This window comes from Rhyacophila brunnea, unplaced genomic scaffold (assembly GCF_057557595.1).
Source record: "Rhyacophila brunnea isolate RB1 unplaced genomic scaffold, BYU_Rbru_1.0 scaffold_20, whole genome shotgun sequence".
Taxonomy (NCBI): domain Eukaryota; kingdom Metazoa; phylum Arthropoda; class Insecta; order Trichoptera; family Rhyacophilidae; genus Rhyacophila; species Rhyacophila brunnea.
The window spans coordinates 29884404-29902014 of NW_028232860.1; the positions used below are offsets into that span (position 1 = coordinate 29884404).

A 17611-nucleotide genomic window follows, 5' to 3' on the forward strand; every position below is an offset into this window, starting at 1 on the left:
TAAGTGTGGTGTGCATTTATTTGTAAAAATGATTTCATATTCCATTGAAATGTAAAAATATTAACAGATAATGAATAAGTCATAAAACAGCTTACCAACACAAAATAATATGCATGTGTTATCAATATTAACACTAACAACTATAGAGCCATAACTGCACAGTTTTTGCGTAATATTTTTAAGATATTCTTTGCCTTTTGCTAACTATACAACAATACCTCTAAATCACTTTCATTAGGGTAAAAAAAAAACATTTTTTCTATTCAGTATTATAAATATTGCAACAACGATTTACAATTATATGGCCACATCTTCAACTTGTGGGATAGTTAAGATTGAATCAAACTAGGGATGTAGTTGTAGTTATGGTTATTGTCTTACAATACTTAAAGAAATAGTCAATTATTTATAAATATTTTTAAAACAGAAAGACTCTTGGAAAATTATTAATAATTAAATTAAAATGGTAATAATTGATCTGCCAATTTTATCAATTGAATAAAACTAAAGATTTTTGCATTCATTAATGTTTCTTCTTCTTTTTTTGATTTTGTCTCACGTTTATACACTTGACCAAAACATATTTACACGTCCAATACAAAGATAATATTGAAAGCAATAAGCAAGATATTGCAAACGCGACTACATCTAGCAGAGTGGATATGTAAAACGGAGTATCAGCCGATGGAGACCTCAGATGCTTTGCACCGCGATTCCTGATGACATGCTCCGTCCACCACACTGCTCGCTCCATCGACGTTTGGGGCTGGTCATTCAGTAGCTTGGACAGTTTCCTAATATTGGTTCGATACCTGAAGGTAAATTTTAACAGAAAATAAAAATTATATAATATTACCATTACTTCATCTGGTTATACCCCAGCATTGGAGCACATAGGTTAAATAAAAGTTGTACGTATGCAGTTCATCGTAGGACACTTATTTGTGCGCCGCAGTACGTGAAACATGAGTTCGTATAACATTTTATCAAATGACGAGTTCTTCGTTGAAAATTTCACCGTGGAATACATTTGTACTTATCTTACAAACGGCGATAGTTTGCAAATAGTACTGTTCCAATTAGATTAACCATAACCTAACCTAACCTAGTAAAAACATCTCCACGGTGAAATGTTCAACGAAGAACTCGTCATTTAATTAAATGTTACACGAACTCATGTTTCACGTACTGCGGCGCACGAATAAGTGTCCTGCGGTGAACTGTTTACGTACAAATTTCCGGATACGGAGCACATAGTAGGTACAAGATTGCGCCACTTCCCCTTGTAAATCGCTACGTCTTGTACCTTCCGCCATGTGATAGTGCGTAGATGTCTAAGCCACATTAAGAGTTTGTTCGTGACAACTCGAGTGTTTGAAATACGGTCGTACCAATGCACTTCTTAGGATCGGGGGAGACATTGATTCACAAAGCTCAAAAGTCGAGACCTTTGCAGCCTGGTAAGATGTTATACCTCACAATCATACAGGAGTACTACAGGTAGCACGTACATATTATCAAACCAAATTTGGTAAAGTCCAGTATCACTAGTTACATTTTTTTCAAACAGAACAATTTGCAATTTTTAATCACTGAAGAGAAATTTTAAATATTTTTTTATTGGTTGTTTAATCATATATTATCTTTCATCAACTATCTTATCAAACGATTTTGTTACTTTGTCATTGAATTATTCTCAGGGGCGGCTCTACCTTAAGGGTTCGTAGGGACCACCCCCACATCGTTATCATGTCAAAAATACATGTCCGATATTTTTATTATTGTCATAATATACCTACTTAATTACACGATCAAATGAACCATTTAAATTATTTATCCATCTAAGCCCGTCGCAATTTTATAAAGATATTTTTTAATATTAAACAAATAAATAAAGTAATGATTGTAAATTAAGTAATAACATAATGATGATTACGCAGTAATAAAATAATTAATTTAATTAAATACGCCATATTTCACGGTGACACCTATGTACAAATTAAGAAAGCTAAGGCGTTTATTTTTCGATGACCGGGGTCACTCAGTCGCATCCCGTCGCCGTGGTTCAAATCTCGTTCTTCAAAAGATATGAATGCAATTACGTTAGTACATAATATATGAATACTGGGGAGCGAATCAAATAATGAATGAGTATGAGGATATTGCTGTTAAATTGGTAAGTTTAAGTATTATTATTAATCAAGATTTTATTTTTAAGCACGCTTTTTAGATGTGATTAAGTAACAAGTCAGATAATCGTATTATTATTTACTCTGAAAAAGTACTCATTTCCTCATTAATACAATCATTTTATTATAAGAGGCTTGGTACAAGATGAGAAAGTAGATAGGTATGTATATTTAATATTTAATGGCTTAACCCCACCACCTAGAAAGTCGTCTAGCCGCCACTGATTATTTTTGTTGCCGCACTTTTGGGACACACCATTGCCGACTCAAGTAGAAAGCCGATACATTCACAACGACTGGTCCTACTTGTTCCGCCCCTCCCGTTGTTGTCTACGGATGACCTGTCATTGTTCTATAGAGTGCCCATACTGACGCGTCTGTCGTGTTTCACAGGGAATGGTTTGATTAGGATAGATGAGTTACATGATAAATAATACACTAGCATTAACACACCTTCTACAAATGTAATGCATAGATCAATGCTACATATTTTTAGGAAATCGATATTACCACCGGTTTTTGTGTGAAGGACTAGTCTGACTTTGACAGCTGATGAATAACAGGAATGCTTATAACTTATAAATAATACTGATAGTTAATATATTTGATTTGAGAATTTCTTATAATTCAATTTGAAACGAGAAAGGGTGAATCAATATGTCAAGCAATCTGGGATCTGATTTTGACAGCTGAAAAGTGGACCACTCGTTGCTTGTGCAAAAAGTTATGCTCAGGCTTTATTAATCTAAAAATGGCGGTGGATACACTGAAGATGACATTATAAATAATCCTAAAACTAAAAATATTAAGTTAAATTAGGTAAATAAATACCTAGGATTTTCCATGACGTCGATCACAGCTTTTCTTATAGCATCTTTAGTGATTGAATCAAAATTTATTTGGACTCCAATATCATTTTCTACCACTTTATCGACGTTTCGGTGCTGGTCTCCCATTATTGGAATGCCTATCATTGGGATGCCAAAATGGATGGCTTCTTCCAATGACTGAAAACCTCCTTGGGTTATGAAAGCTTTGATATTTGGATGATCTAAAATTGAAATAAAAAACAGGACATACTTAGACACTATAAAATATAAGGCACCTACTAAATCTATATAGCAAACTTGTAAGTCATAAGAATACGCTGGCTCTCAAATTAGACAGCAAGAATATTATGCGTAAACCGTCACACCGGCAAGTTGAAAGTTGGCGATGTTTTGACTTCAAACGTTGTACATTTCGGTACACATAGGTAGAGTTGGGTATTTCCTGAGAAAATCTCAATCTTGAGATTCGGGATTTCCCGAAATTATGAAATTTTGAATTCTCGAGTTTCGGGATTTCCAGAAAAGAGTTCTCGAGATATCTGGAAATTAAAAAACTTGTAAAAATCTTAAAAGCAGTCGTAAAAACAGACAAATTCCAAAAGAAGACAAACAAAATAGAAGTAGGAAAACAAAAATAATTCAAAACATTACTTATTAAAATAGAATTTAAAAAATCACAGACTGTCAATCGTTGCATCTGACAATCATGTACACTTTTGAGACACGAAATTCCCTGATGTTGCAAAAATTGCGCTCATTTTGAGTGAACGTTGGCTTAATTGTGTTAAATGCCCCTATCAGTCTTTGAACGTTTTGTGTTTCTGTCCACTTTTTTCACATAGAAAATCGTTTTATTTTCAATTAATATTTGATAATAAAGAATCCCGAGAAAAGATTCTCGAGATCCGGGATTTCCCGAAATGTTAAAAAATGTAATTCTCCAGATTCGGGATAGAAAATCTCGAAAATTTCTCGATAATTCCCGTCGGGAAGTCCCAACTCTACACATAAGAGACCACCGTATTAGACTTTCTCGTTACCCACGTTACTAGAGTCTGTATTCTATAAACTGGCGTACACGTCACACGGAAAGCCATCTTTCAGCCACAAATTGTGCCATCGCGTTCAACTGTTCAAGTTTTCAGTGTGAGGGACCGAGATGGATGGTGAAGCGGGGGGGAGGGAGTCGGCACGCCAGTTTATAGAAGACAGACTATGTTCAAAGTGCTATACCTATTTCGGCTAGAGCTATGAATGATACATAATTTTAAAAGTGACGAAACTGATCCCAATTGTTGTGAAATTGTATTGAATATACGAGTATGTTACATAATATTATTGTTTTATGTTATTAATTCTTTTCTCAAATGATAGGTGAGTAGTATCAATATGCAGTAGAGAAAGGAATAGAAGAGATCAATGAAACAATTTATTTAAAAAAAAAAGTAGCAATTAGGCAGGACGAGTGTGATCATTGTTATGGTTGATATTCTCGATTAGCATTTACATCAAGCATATTGCATCGCTTTCTTTCGCTAGGGTGTTTCTCGCTTTCTGTATAAAACTCTCAAACTTCGCGTTAAGACAAAACTCCACCGCAAACGACGATACGTTATTACTTAAAACATCATATTGAGTTTTAACAAATAATGGCAATTAATTTAACAATACCATAGTTATAGGTATCATACTTTGAAGAGAGATGTTTTGCTTAATGATTTTTACTTATATACGAACATTTATTTAATGTATTTTTTTTACCACGGTTGATCCCAATAAGATAATAAGGGCCTCCAAATAGTGAAGGTTGGATTAAAAGATTATTGTTTTTACCAGAAATGTATGTTAGCTACTTGCTCAATTTATTATGTTTTAGCACAGAACAGCTGATAATAATTAGAATTCCGATAGGCTATATTCCATACGCTACATTTTAATGCAGAGTTTTGAATGTATGGGAGTCCTGCGAAAATGAAACACGCATCATGCACGTGCAATAGTGTGTATAATACAGCAATATTAAATGAGCGTCAGTATTCGACGTATGACGTAGTCTTGACACGTGTTTAAATTTATCGCGGTTCTTCCTTACTAGAGATCTTTTAACTGCTAATTCTTATCCGTTAGGTATTTCATTTCTCAATATTTCTGAGTAATTGTTCCCTTAGTTTTAGAAACAATGTGCATTTTTTTTCCAGACCCGGGATTTAAACCAGAGACTTACGACGTTATAGGTCTATACGTTACCGCTCGGACATTTTGGGTGCATTTAAAACAAATCTCGGATTGCATAAAATGTCGGTTTCTGATTTTTTTTTAAATACTCTAGGTATTGAAATAATATTGAATAAGTAAACTGTGTTGTCTTACTAAATACATCCTGTTGCGGTGACCATTTCAATGGAAAAACATTGGGTGATTTATTAGGCAAAGTATCATTTTCCCATTTCCAAAGAATGGTATATGGGAGTTCCTTAAAAGTTTCCATGAAGGCATCCCTAATTGTTGGATGAAGAGTGTTTGATTCCACATTCGATCCTAAACTGAAGTAAATCGCACCTTGACTTGAAGAATCTAAAAGCGCTTGAATATCCTGTAATGATAATAATATATGGTTATATTACATTTTTATGTATCAGGATAGCATTCAATTCAATAAGGGTTAATTAATAAATTAAATTGAACAATATTTTTTTATAGCTAATAGTAAGCGTTACATGTAAATTGTGCGCATACCACTTCACCGTAGCACAGATCGACGTGAGCTTTTTTATCGGAAAGAGATGACCGTATAGTACAATAGCACCGAATTTCTAATTTAATTACACACTTTTTTTCTATTGTCGGTCCCTTGTAATTCAGTAGTTTTTATTGGGTATTTTGTAAGTGTTTTAGTTACAAGTTACAGGAAGCCAGGCGGGAACCGCGCCAATTTTCATAGTAAATTTTGGAAAAATTCATGAATTCATGAATGAAAACCTAATCAAACTTAACAAATAATCCAATATATCGGCTATTTTAAAAAAATATTTACCGCTGGCTTCCTGTAAATAGTGTAAGCCGACAAGAACCATGTTTTATTTAGGCATGAATTTATCTCAGTACTGTCTATACGACTCAAAAAGGATGGATGGTCTTTAATATACGACCATATATGTGTCGCTACATTTCAAAATCAGTAAAGTCCATAGTATATGAATAGGAGAAAAACAGCTTTTTATTTTCTCAAATACACAGTCACAAGGGTGAAAGTTTATATTATTTCGAGTATAGAATATTTAAAATTAATAAATTCCACATTTTGATAATGCAAAAATGTTAGAAAGCAGTAGTTCTTCAGAAATTCACAAAAAAGTCAGAAATACCTGAAGGTGGACTTGGCTGATTTTGAAATGTAGCGACACATATCTCCGATACTACATTTCACGGTGAAGTGTGACACGACGAACTGCATACTGCATAGTAAGTTGTGACAACATTTTAAAGAATAAATGAATTACTCTTGTTGAAATAAAAACTTACACTCGGTAATGCTTTTGGTGTTTTGATATGCATGCTGTCCATATAAATGATTCCTGGCACAGTCGGTCTGACCCCCACCAGACCAGGATGTCCATTCAAAAACACCATATCAACGTTTTCATTTCGAAGCCGTCTTAATGATTTCATATTTTCTCCAAAATGTTTCTTTGCCACCATTTCGTACAAGGGAGACATGACCCAGTAATAATCATATCTATAATAAATATTTTGATACACAGCTGTTAGCCTTTTAAAAAAATCCAAATTACCACTGTACGAAGAGAAGAGATCTTTGTACATTGAAGGATTTGTGGGATTGCCAACTATGTCATAGACTTCTAGACTACCAGTAGACGATGTAATCAAGATAACAGGACATTTAAAGACTTCAGCGAATGGGAACATGACAGGAATAAAAGCCTCGAAAAAACATAGGTCGAACTTCTCGCTTGGGTCATGTATCAGTCTTTGCATATCGTCTGTAGCGAGCTGAGAATCAGTAATCTTTAACATTTTGGCACTAAACGAAGGAAGTGCCGCCAGGCCTTCAGAAATCGTCTTTTTATCCGAAATATAACTCTTTTTTTCTTTCCATATTTTATACGATATATCATGGACATCTATTTGAGTAATGTTTTCATAGACAGTATCATCATAATCTACAGGATCTGTTGTCATTATTACAATCTGGTGTCCTCTCTTAGCTAGTTCTTCCATTAAAGCTCTGTAAACTATTTGGTGGCTGATGGAAGGTGTTGGAAATACTCCTAGAATTCTTGCACTCCAGCATTCTTCAATTGATATTATTTGAAAAATGCATGACAAAAATAACCACTTTGGTAACATTTTTGTTGGTGCCCACGAATCTGAAAAATAATTATTAATAATTACAAGATAAAAAGAACTTTTTAATACAACGTATTTAAATTTTCTGTTGAATTATTATGTCCAATATGCTCAAACTTGCACTTGAATAATATATTATATATAGCATATGAAGTCAATAAAAAACAAACAAACAAATACAGAATACTGAAATGTCATTTTGACATTTCATTTTGATTTCCATAGTAACGCACGTATATCTATATTAATAATTCAATAGCTAGGACTACCCCCTTAGCAACCAATAATAGTCTTTTACTTTTTACGGATTTTTCTGAAATAACTTTCCATACAAAACAGAATTAACTGAAAATGAAAGATGGCTAAAAGTATTAAACGAATGCATTGGCATCGTGTTCTGATATATTCTAAAAGTTTCAAATGTCTAGCTAGTCGGGAAGTTAGTAAAAAATCGATTGCAAGATTTGTACTGGACAAACAACCACCGGACAAATAAGAATACGAGCTAATAAAAACGTTGTAATTATGCGTGTATAATGTTACACGACTAATCTAGATACCTAGGTAATATAGTAAATTATTGTTCATATTAATTGACTCAATTCGGTCCTAATTCTATCATCCACAAGGTTTCTATACGTCATAGGAAAGGATGAAAAGAAACTGAAATAAAATGTGATAGTATTCTAGAGTTATCAATATCCTTAGCGAGGATGATGACTCGGAGAATTAATGAAGAGTAACAAACTTTAATTTTTGTTGGTCGTTTACCTACATGTCAATCATTCAGTGGCGAAGGGAGGAGGTAGGCTGTTAAGATCTGCCATAAATAGTGCACACTAACCTTTGTCAGTCAAACGTATTTGTATTACCAATAATACAATTTACAGGTGGTGTTAATTAGTTTTTAAAATTCAATTAAACCCTGCAAAAAGTAAACTACGAGTATAATAGATAATTGTAAAAAATACTCGTCTATCTATAAAATATCTAAAATTATGCCATTAAATCATACAGAAATTTGGATATTTTATAGATAGAATAATATTTTTTATCTATTACAGTTTGGTTTAGGCAGGTTTTAATAATTTAAAAAAAATTAACCAACAACATGAGTGTAATATTGTGTACCTATATCTAATTCAACGAAAAAAAATAAGTATGAATGAAACAGTATGCACAATTTGGTCGGGTCGCCAAAAATATACCAAAACTATTATGGGTTGGTTAGGCAGGGTTTAATTGATTTTTTAAAAACTAACCAACATCATTAATTGTAAATAATTATTGTAGTCTTCGTTCAATAACAAAAAATACGTATAACTAACAAAGTTTATTGTGCACTATGTATGATAGATATTCACATCCTACCTCCACCCTTCGCCACTGTAATGTACTAATGCAAGGCATTTTAATCTCCGCGTAGTAAATAAATCTCAGAGAATAAGTGTGATTTTTGTGGGCCTGAAATGTCAAAAATGTCAAAAAGTATTACAACCCAACATATACACAATATATTCTGTTGACACACCACATCAAATGTAAATGTAAATCTAAAATGCTGTAATAATGATGGTACCTCTGCCAACTACTACACAAGTTTTTAAGTGTTTTGCTGTAAAGCTCAAATTATACTGGCTGGCTCATTAGACTGAACTGATCCAACAACACGAGCCAATAGTTTACGCCAATCGCCCCAATCGTTAAATATTATTTTAGATCGTAAAGATAAGGGTAGCCAAAATAGTAGTTACTTATATCTTTTACTCACGACCCGAATCAACAATCGGTGACTGTACGTTCTCGGGTATCGTCGACTCAACTGTAATTTAACAATAACTGAAGACCCGAGAATGATAACAGGATAAAATCCAAATAGTCTAAAAACGGTTTTTCGGTGATTTCATATTTAAAAAAAAAATACTCTATCAATTAGTTTGAGAACGAGATATACGATGTTAAGATGTTGATCCCCAAAATGAATGAAACATATTGTTGATACTCTCATATTTTGTAACATTTTTACTTATAAGTAATAAAAAAACATTTATGAAAATAAATAAGCCAAAAAACGTAATTAATATTGATTTACTTTTTATTTAAAAATAAAATAATAAAATTGATATTGAGACCAAACGCAATTAAATTGATAAAACAATATGTATCTGCTTTAATTATTTTGATTTTAACATGTTCAAAACCAATTTAACTATCGTGTTACATTCATTTTTTGAATGATAGGTTCACACATATTTTTTAAATCAGTTTATAGGCTCTCATGTAAAATTCACTATTTGATCTTTGTCCAGTTTTCATTCTCAGGTCTTCAATTATATTTTGGCCACGACTTTAGGGAACAATCCAAACGATTTGGTCAGGCTTGAGAATCGAACAGTGTAATTTGAGCTTAATGCCACACACCATGTAACTTCATCGGTCACTCGTCAAAATTGAATTAGTTATACCTAAATAGACAATACGTCACAAATGGTACTATCTAAAATTACGTATGTTTTTTAACAGAATCCCCACAATAAAAAGTCACCACATACCACTGCCATTCACAATTAGTCAAAAATTCAATATCACTTATAGCTGCACACATATTGTCACTGTGATGATTATATTTTAGTCCCACAAAGTACCTATAAGAATATTGTTGATGCGATTATTTTTTATTGAGAAGTGGAACCAAACATTATACCGTCACCGTTCAGGCAAAAGTCACCAACCCTGAAAATGGCAGTTTTGAGTTGAGTATGTCACCCGAAGCGTAAAATTATGTTCTTTAAGATGCAAAACTCACCTCGGTACATTAGTTAGTAAAATTTTGCTTAAATCCGAATTATTTGTTTTTCACTAAATGACTTTCGATAAAATCTTAACAAGCAAAAGTCATTATAGGTGAATAGACATTATTGACTCTATCAAAAAAAAATCCTTCGTTATAAATATACAAGCAAAAGTCACTATACTATGGGTGGTGAGTTTTACTGATGCTTCTTTTGGCTAACATTGTTCAGATTATTAACAAGCAAAAGTCACCAAACCATAATTTGAGCTACCTTGCCTCCTTTAAAACGTTCCAGATGTTTTAATTAGCATCAAAAAGTAAAAGTACGTTAAAGAAATTATTAAGAAGACATGAGAAAATAATTTAATGTAGATAAAACCTTAAAAACATTAAAATCTGATTTTTCCTGCATTTTCAAACTTTCAAATTGCGATATCTCAAAACTATGTTTTTAGGGTTGGTGACTTTTGCCTGAACGGTGTCGAATTACGTACAATAGTCACAAAACAAATACACTGTAGTTACGCTTGATTTAATTGTACGTCTCTAAAATACTGACCTATATGTTTTAAAGAAATTTAACATGAAATAATTAGTAGTCACTCAAAATAAAATACAACACGTTCTTGAGGAGTATTTGGAGCGGAACGACATAGTTTGGAGTTTCACGGCTCAGACAGGTTTTTACTGTCAGTCCATTTGACAATATACTCTCTTATATAGGTGGACATAGTTTTAAGACTACCTGCGTTAGTAACATTCTGATGGGTGAGGCGACTTTTAAAAAAAACGAAGTAAAAAAGTTATTTCCCTGTTCTACTACTACAGTGGTTTGGAACCTTTTTTGAGCCGATGCACACTATTCAATTATGTCTACAATCTTGTATGGGCTTTTCAGATGTGCTTGTAATAGGACGTATAAGTGGGATTTGAAAAATTATTTACTTTGTGATTGTTGTGAAATTTAGAATACGAAACACATCGTGAAGTCTTGTAACTTATATGAATTTTCTTTTTTCCGATAAGTAGCTTCACCAATACACAGAGTTGAATCGGAGACTGCATGGATAGATGCTTTGCAGGTTTTTCTGTGACATTTTATGTGATGTGTAGTTGGCATAATTGATGGTGGCCCTCATTCCTTTTTTACTTCTTCTTCTTATTATTGTGGCATCCCCCAGCGGAGGTCGGTCACCATCAAGGCTATCTTTGATTTGTCGTCTGCTACCCGGAACAGTTCAGTGGAACTGCACTCGTACCAATCATGGAGGTTATTAAGTCACGAAATGCGGCGCCGTCCTCTATTACCTACCTACCAAAAATCCCAGTTATTGATGCGCTTAAACTTGTTAAAGCTAAGCCGTCGTTAACTACACAGTAACTCCTCCAAAACTTATCTTTTCGACCTTTGTTAAGCTAAATCTGATACGGTTTGAGCGAACGTCGCGTCTATCATCCATCCTGAACTTGTCATCATCATTTATCCCAAAACACAAGCGAAACCGTAAGAGTGACATTCCGAACCAGCTCCAGCGCACGCCAGCTCTCTCAACATAAAAGGTCAGTATCTGGCATCATGTTTAAACGCCTTCCCCCTCTAGATCCGTAACCCACAAGCATTTTTAAATTAAAGTCCACTGCAAAAAGCGTAACCATATTGTTTTATCAAATTTTTATAGGACTATCACATTTTATGGTTATATAATATTTATTACATTATTTCATTTCTTCTTCCATTATGACATGCTACTCAGTAAAGGCCGATTCGGATCGGTTTAGTAGTCGAGTGGCGAATGATTTAGTAACTGAAAAGTGTCCGAATACAGTACATGAGTGAGTGACGTGTCAAAATAAACAGAGCACAACGCAACAAAGCAAACATTAATAATTCATTATTTTTTTCTATTCAACGAATAATTCACAAGATTTAAGAATGTATGTTCAAAAATTAAATAAGTTAATAACTTCATTTATAATGGCTATATTAGAAGAATTGTAGGAAAAAATTCTACTACATCTAATGAACTTGACTAAAGAAAACGTATTCAGACTTGTCTCGTGGCTAGTTTGCTATTTAGTGAAAGGTGGTGGGGCCGCTACTTGACCGAAAAATAGAACGAAATGGATTGACTCGACTAAATAACTTTACTAAATTAGGTACTTGACTAAATTTGTCTGTTCATACACGTTTAGTTACTAAATTACTCGCCACCAATTACTCAACTAATCCGAACCGGCCTTAAGAGCATACCATGTAGTGCTACAAAGAATCTCTGTCATTTGCCAGTCACATTACTTCGTTTCTGACCATGCTCTTCGTAGCTTCATAATAATATTATTATATATACCCTATGAATGATATTTAGCAGCCTATAAAGACACTGGAATTCGGTTATCTGAATGTCTTTTGATTCAACGAAACAATAAATAACAATTCCTTTTTATTGTTACGTAAATGAACTCTTTAGTAGGTATATATTTTTTCAAGAAAATTAGCTTAAATTTAAATCTACTGACTCAACCATTTAAAAAAAAATGTGTCTATCCTAAGATGATCATATGAATATGCAAAGCGTGGATGCCATATGTATTAGCATACCTTTTTACGAGGAATGGTTCAAACATAAATAAAAAAAAGCAATATGCAATTTTAGTAGCCAGCTGTGGGATTCTATCCACGACTCATGGCTTCAAGGAAGGCTGCTCTAACAACCATACCAACGTGGATCGATGTTTAAATAATGTTCATAATAATTTATACAGTCGAACTTGGTTATTACGAAGAAGATAGGGCCAACCAAGTTTGCTCGTTATAAGCATTACTCGTTATATAACATTTTTCGCGCCTAAAAACTCTGAAAACCATCGTAAAAACCCCCGAAACAAGCATGGCATTCATAAACTACAAAAGAAGTTGTTTATTGTAATGAAGTATTGAGCCGTCGGCGCTGATAGTTACTTACTGACTTCACAAAGCTACACTTTACATGCAATTTCAACCATATGCGTGGATAATTTTTCAATGTTGTCAGATTACACCAATTAGATACTTAGACACTTAAATAGTGTCATAAACGTAATCTGATCCCGGCGGCATCGGTCTAGTTAACTGCCCGATCGATACGCTCGATTAAGACCGAGTGTGGTGCGGGCGGGTTTCAATGTAGGGCGCCCTACTTCAATGGTTGATTTTATTGCTTAGGGTCGAAAATGTTGTTCTTATACGATCGGCATATTAACAGTTTTGCTCGGTTTACCCGAGAAGTAGCTCGTAATAAAAGTGAATAAATGTATGGAGAAGATCATAAAATAAAATGTCAACGAATGTTTCCTCATTACATCCGAGATCTCACTATTTCCGTGATCGTAATAACCAAATTTGACTGTATATTATATGTACGTAACAAACACTATTTCGCTGCACACTTCCAAATGGCTCGCGGCATACTGGTTTAGAATATCTGTACTAAGAGACTGGATTATTACTTTTTTTTACATATTAACATTGTGTTGTCAAACATCTTTATAATAAGGAATGTTCAATGCTAGGCATCGATTCAGTATTATCAGATATCACATAGCGGATCCAGAAAATGTACAAGTGGGGATGGCGAATAAAAGTTTAAAATTCATGAAAATACTTTTATCCATGCAAACAGTTAGTAAATGTAAATTACAAAGCTCGTTCCTAAGCGGACCATGCTGGCGAAATAAAGTGAAAGTTATATTAATAGAGATTTTATGAGGAATATTTGTGAGCCTTTCACTAACCCAATTTGATCTTTGCGGTGGATTAAATATAAATTGAAAAAACAACACAAATTTGTTGACCAGCCACTGGTTCAAATCCGCGACCTACGGCCTCGTATTTATAAAATTAGGGCCACTTTACCAACTAGGCCAACGCGGGTGCTAAAAAGAGCTGCTTTTAAATCATTTATCAACGGTAGTAATCATTAAGCGGGGTAATCCAATCAAATACTTCAATTAAATACTTTAAATACCTGGGGGTACACATCACGGGAGATGGCATTATGCAGAGAGAGCTCGCTATCCGAATGAAAATGGCTGGAGCAACATTCAATTAAATGCGGAATGTCTAGGACTCATGATTGTACTCGGTCAAAACAAAATGCCGCCTATTCAACGCTTGCATTCTGACGGTGCTGCTTTACGATAGCAAATCATGGCACTTTACGAAGGCTCAGAAAAACCGTATACTAAACTTCGAAAACAGATGTTTGCGACGGATACTGCGGCTTTAGGAGCTACGAGGAGATAAGAGAGTGCACCAAGCAGTTTCTCATCACGCTGAGAGTGAAGACTCAACCTTGGAACTGGCTCGGCCACGTGCTGAGGATGCCAGAAAATAATTTGAACCTGGCTTGCCTGTTCTTCAAATCATTCGGATTCCAGCGTCTTGAAAGGCCGCTAAATACCTACTATCTTTATAGTGTAAACGGCGGAGCTATGGGATGCTGGTTTGACATGGAACGAAGGCAAGAAGACTGGCGAGCGACAGGTATTTTTGGAGGCGCCTCGTGGTATCCATATGCTCCAACTATGGGGCGGATATGGCTGAAGAAGAAGAATCCATTCACCGATCATTTTAAATAGAGGTCCAAAACTACTGACTAGCAACGCAACATGAAATGAACAAATGCATTCTGTGTAAAACGTAGACCAGAAAATAAACGATTGCTTGGTGATATTTTGATAGTGATGTCGTCAAACCAGTTTTGCCTGATAACATTTATATAATTTCCTACCCAGAGGCCTGATATTGGAGACTAAAATCATACATTTCTGTCAAATACTATCATAATATCGATAAACAATAACCGAGAAATAAAAGTTATCTTGGATGCTTAACTTAAATATGAAATAAACAATTTCTTTTATTCAACGAATAATTCACAAGATTTTGAGAATGTAACATTCCATATATTGAACATACATAGTACCTACTTAAAAATATATTATTAGATAATATTATACTCACTGGAAAAATGAAACACGACGAAATTTGAACATGTATAACCACTGGTATCGCGCCAATGTGATTTATCCAAATAAACTATGGACATCCAACTTAATTACGATAATTTTAACTAGTAGTTCTTACATGTACTAAATACTTGAATATGCTATGCATTTTGGCGCGATACCAGTGCTTATGTTACGCCGAATGTGCGAAATTGACTATTACATGAAATGGGAAAAATTTTGCCTAATTCATGTAATAGTCAAACCCGTTGCCTTATTCATGAATTAGATAAATTATCTGCCGATTGCGTGAATTCGCCAGGGTATGGTATTCTTAAACTGTCAACATGACAGTAGAAAAAGTAAATTTAATACGGATGGTTTTATTAGTTATAATTTGACATAAAAATAAATAAATTGAATTGAAAATTGAATTGAATTTATTATTATTAGGTAAGGTTTTGTAATTCTGAATTCAACTGAATGTCCATTTTGAGGTTAGCTAACAAGTGTTAACGAACTATCAAATCATACTATCACAAAAAAACAATCGACCATTGCACGATTGATACCCAAGCATAAATCAAATCGCGAAAATACCTTTTAATAAAATTCTTCCGTTATCATATTATTATAGTTTTAGATTTTTTTTGAGCATAGTAAATAGATATGAACGTCATTGTAGTTATTGATTGGTATATTTTTATATAATCAATGACATTTGACACATTTGGTTAGTTTGATTAGTTGCAAAAAACACCACCGGAGCGCGACCATCTATTTTGACCAATGCATGAGCATTTGACACATTCGGTTAAGTTGCAAAAAACACCACCGTAGCACTACTGTCTAATTTGTCCAATGCATGAACTAGGTAGACAAATTACTGCCGAATTCACGCACTTGGCAGATATTTTGCCTAATTCATGAATAAGGCAACGGGCTTGCATTTTTTATGATTTAGGCAACATTTTGCCCATTTCATGTAATAGTCAATTTCGCACTTTCGGCGTAACACTTATACAGATTCAATCCCGTAGGGTGTCGTATTTTTTGAAAAGAGTTTTTTTCTAGTAGGTATATATCTGAGAAATTTCAAGTTATGTATGTTTTTAAAATATGAAATATTAATAAAAATCAAACATTTATAATATATAGCCATATTTTTTCTATAAGTAGACACGAGTGATAGGTATATTTTGTTTAAGAAAAGTATATGAAGATTTCAGAGTTGAACAGGATTAATATCATTATCGTGAATTCTAAGTAAAATGGCAACTGCCAATTCATACAGTAATGTATATAACTTTTTATTAGCCCCTACCACCGCCATCTTTAGATTAATAAAGCCTGAGCATTACTTTTTGCGCAAGCAACGAGTGGTCTACTGCCATACTATTTATTGATAACGTACTTGCAAGCAGAGTTTGGTATTCTATAATGACTGAAGATTATAAATAAGTTATTAGTTGTTGTCGTTTAGAATCGACTGTCACATTGACAAACATCCTAGTGTATTATGATATTATTATACACAGAAGAAGTTTAATTACTTTGATCGTCACTTCCAATTATTAATATCACATAACCACTAAATCAGATGAACTCCAAGGTCTCCAAGATACGTTAAAATAATCTGAAAGAAATCTGAAACTAAGAATAGTCCTACAAGTGAACACGACAGACGCGTCAGTATGAGTACTCCATAGACAATGACAGGCAATGACAGGTCATCCATAGACAACTGGAGGGGCGAAAAGTAGGACCAGTCGTGTAATGTATCGGCTTCCTTCTTCAGTGGGCAATGCCCCTATGCCCCTACGCTTTCAGGGGTACTATATCACTATAATTACTATCACAACATTAAATTTGGTTTTTTACAGACACGAGACTCGAACCCCACCCACAATAGACAGGACCGGTTCTATCAAGTGCGAGGCCCTATTTGAGTATGAGCGCCAGACGTCTGTATACGGAGCTGCAAAGCATAACTTACTCAAGAACACTATTTATATTTTAACGATTTACTGGATAATCCAATAATACATAAATACAAAATATATATCCTATAAATACAATTCATCGTTGCTTTTTATCGGCAAAATCATTTTAGTATTTTTTTAATTTTAAATTCCTAGGGCCGTATGTATGAGATTCCGAAATTCTTTATAAGCTATTTAACCGATTTTCCACGATACAGCTTATAGCACTGTTTGTGACGTAAGCAATCTGACGTCACACGTCATTCAAAATGGCTGCTTTATATGTCACTTTCAAATATTATCATTTTAATAATGCATCCATTACAACAAACGTTTGCTTGAGGCCCTCGTTCATTTTGTAGACTCTGTAAAACATTTGCGAACTTTAAAAACAGTTCCTAGTCATGCTGTTTGTTCATTTTATTTATTCATTTATCCATATCCCGTTTTGACATCTCATAA

The 17611-nt window shown here is 33.9% G+C and overlaps 1 protein-coding gene across 4 annotated transcripts; it reads right to left on the reverse strand.

Annotated features, from left to right (window-relative positions):
- Window positions 1-10873, reverse strand: LOC147071514 (UDP-glycosyltransferase UGT5-like). 4 transcript variants are annotated; one of them, XM_085948163.1, is made up of 6 exons: window positions 10741-10873; window positions 9940-10032; window positions 6542-7407; window positions 5390-5612; window positions 3021-3240; window positions 1-812 (listed from the first exon to the last, which is right to left on the reverse strand). In XM_085948163.1, exons 3-6 carry the CDS (start codon window positions 7385-7387, stop codon window positions 524-526), a joined length of 1578 nt encoding a protein of 525 aa, XP_085804289.1. In that variant the 5' UTR covers window positions 7388-7407; window positions 9940-10032; window positions 10741-10873; the 3' UTR covers window positions 1-523. The 4 variants fall into 4 exon arrangements, with proteins under 4 accessions (XP_085804289.1, XP_085804291.1, XP_085804290.1 ...); XM_085948165.1 differs by having other exon boundaries at window positions 9853-10032; XM_085948164.1 differs by lacking the exon at window positions 9940-10032.
- Between the last annotated feature and the right edge of the window lie 6738 nt (window positions 10874-17611).

Coding starts and splice junctions, on each gene's coding strand:
- LOC147071514 (XM_085948164.1), bottom strand. CDS start 7,387: ATGTTACCAAAGTGGTTATTTTTGTCATGCATTTTTCAAATAATATCA. Junction 5,613..6,541: donor CACCAAAAGCATTACCGAGT/GTAAGTTTTTAT, acceptor TTATCATTACAG/GATATTCAAGCGCTTTTAGA. Junction 813..3,020: donor GACGTCATGGAAAATCCTAG/GTATTTATTTAC, acceptor ATTTACCTTCAG/GTATCGAACCAATATTAGGA.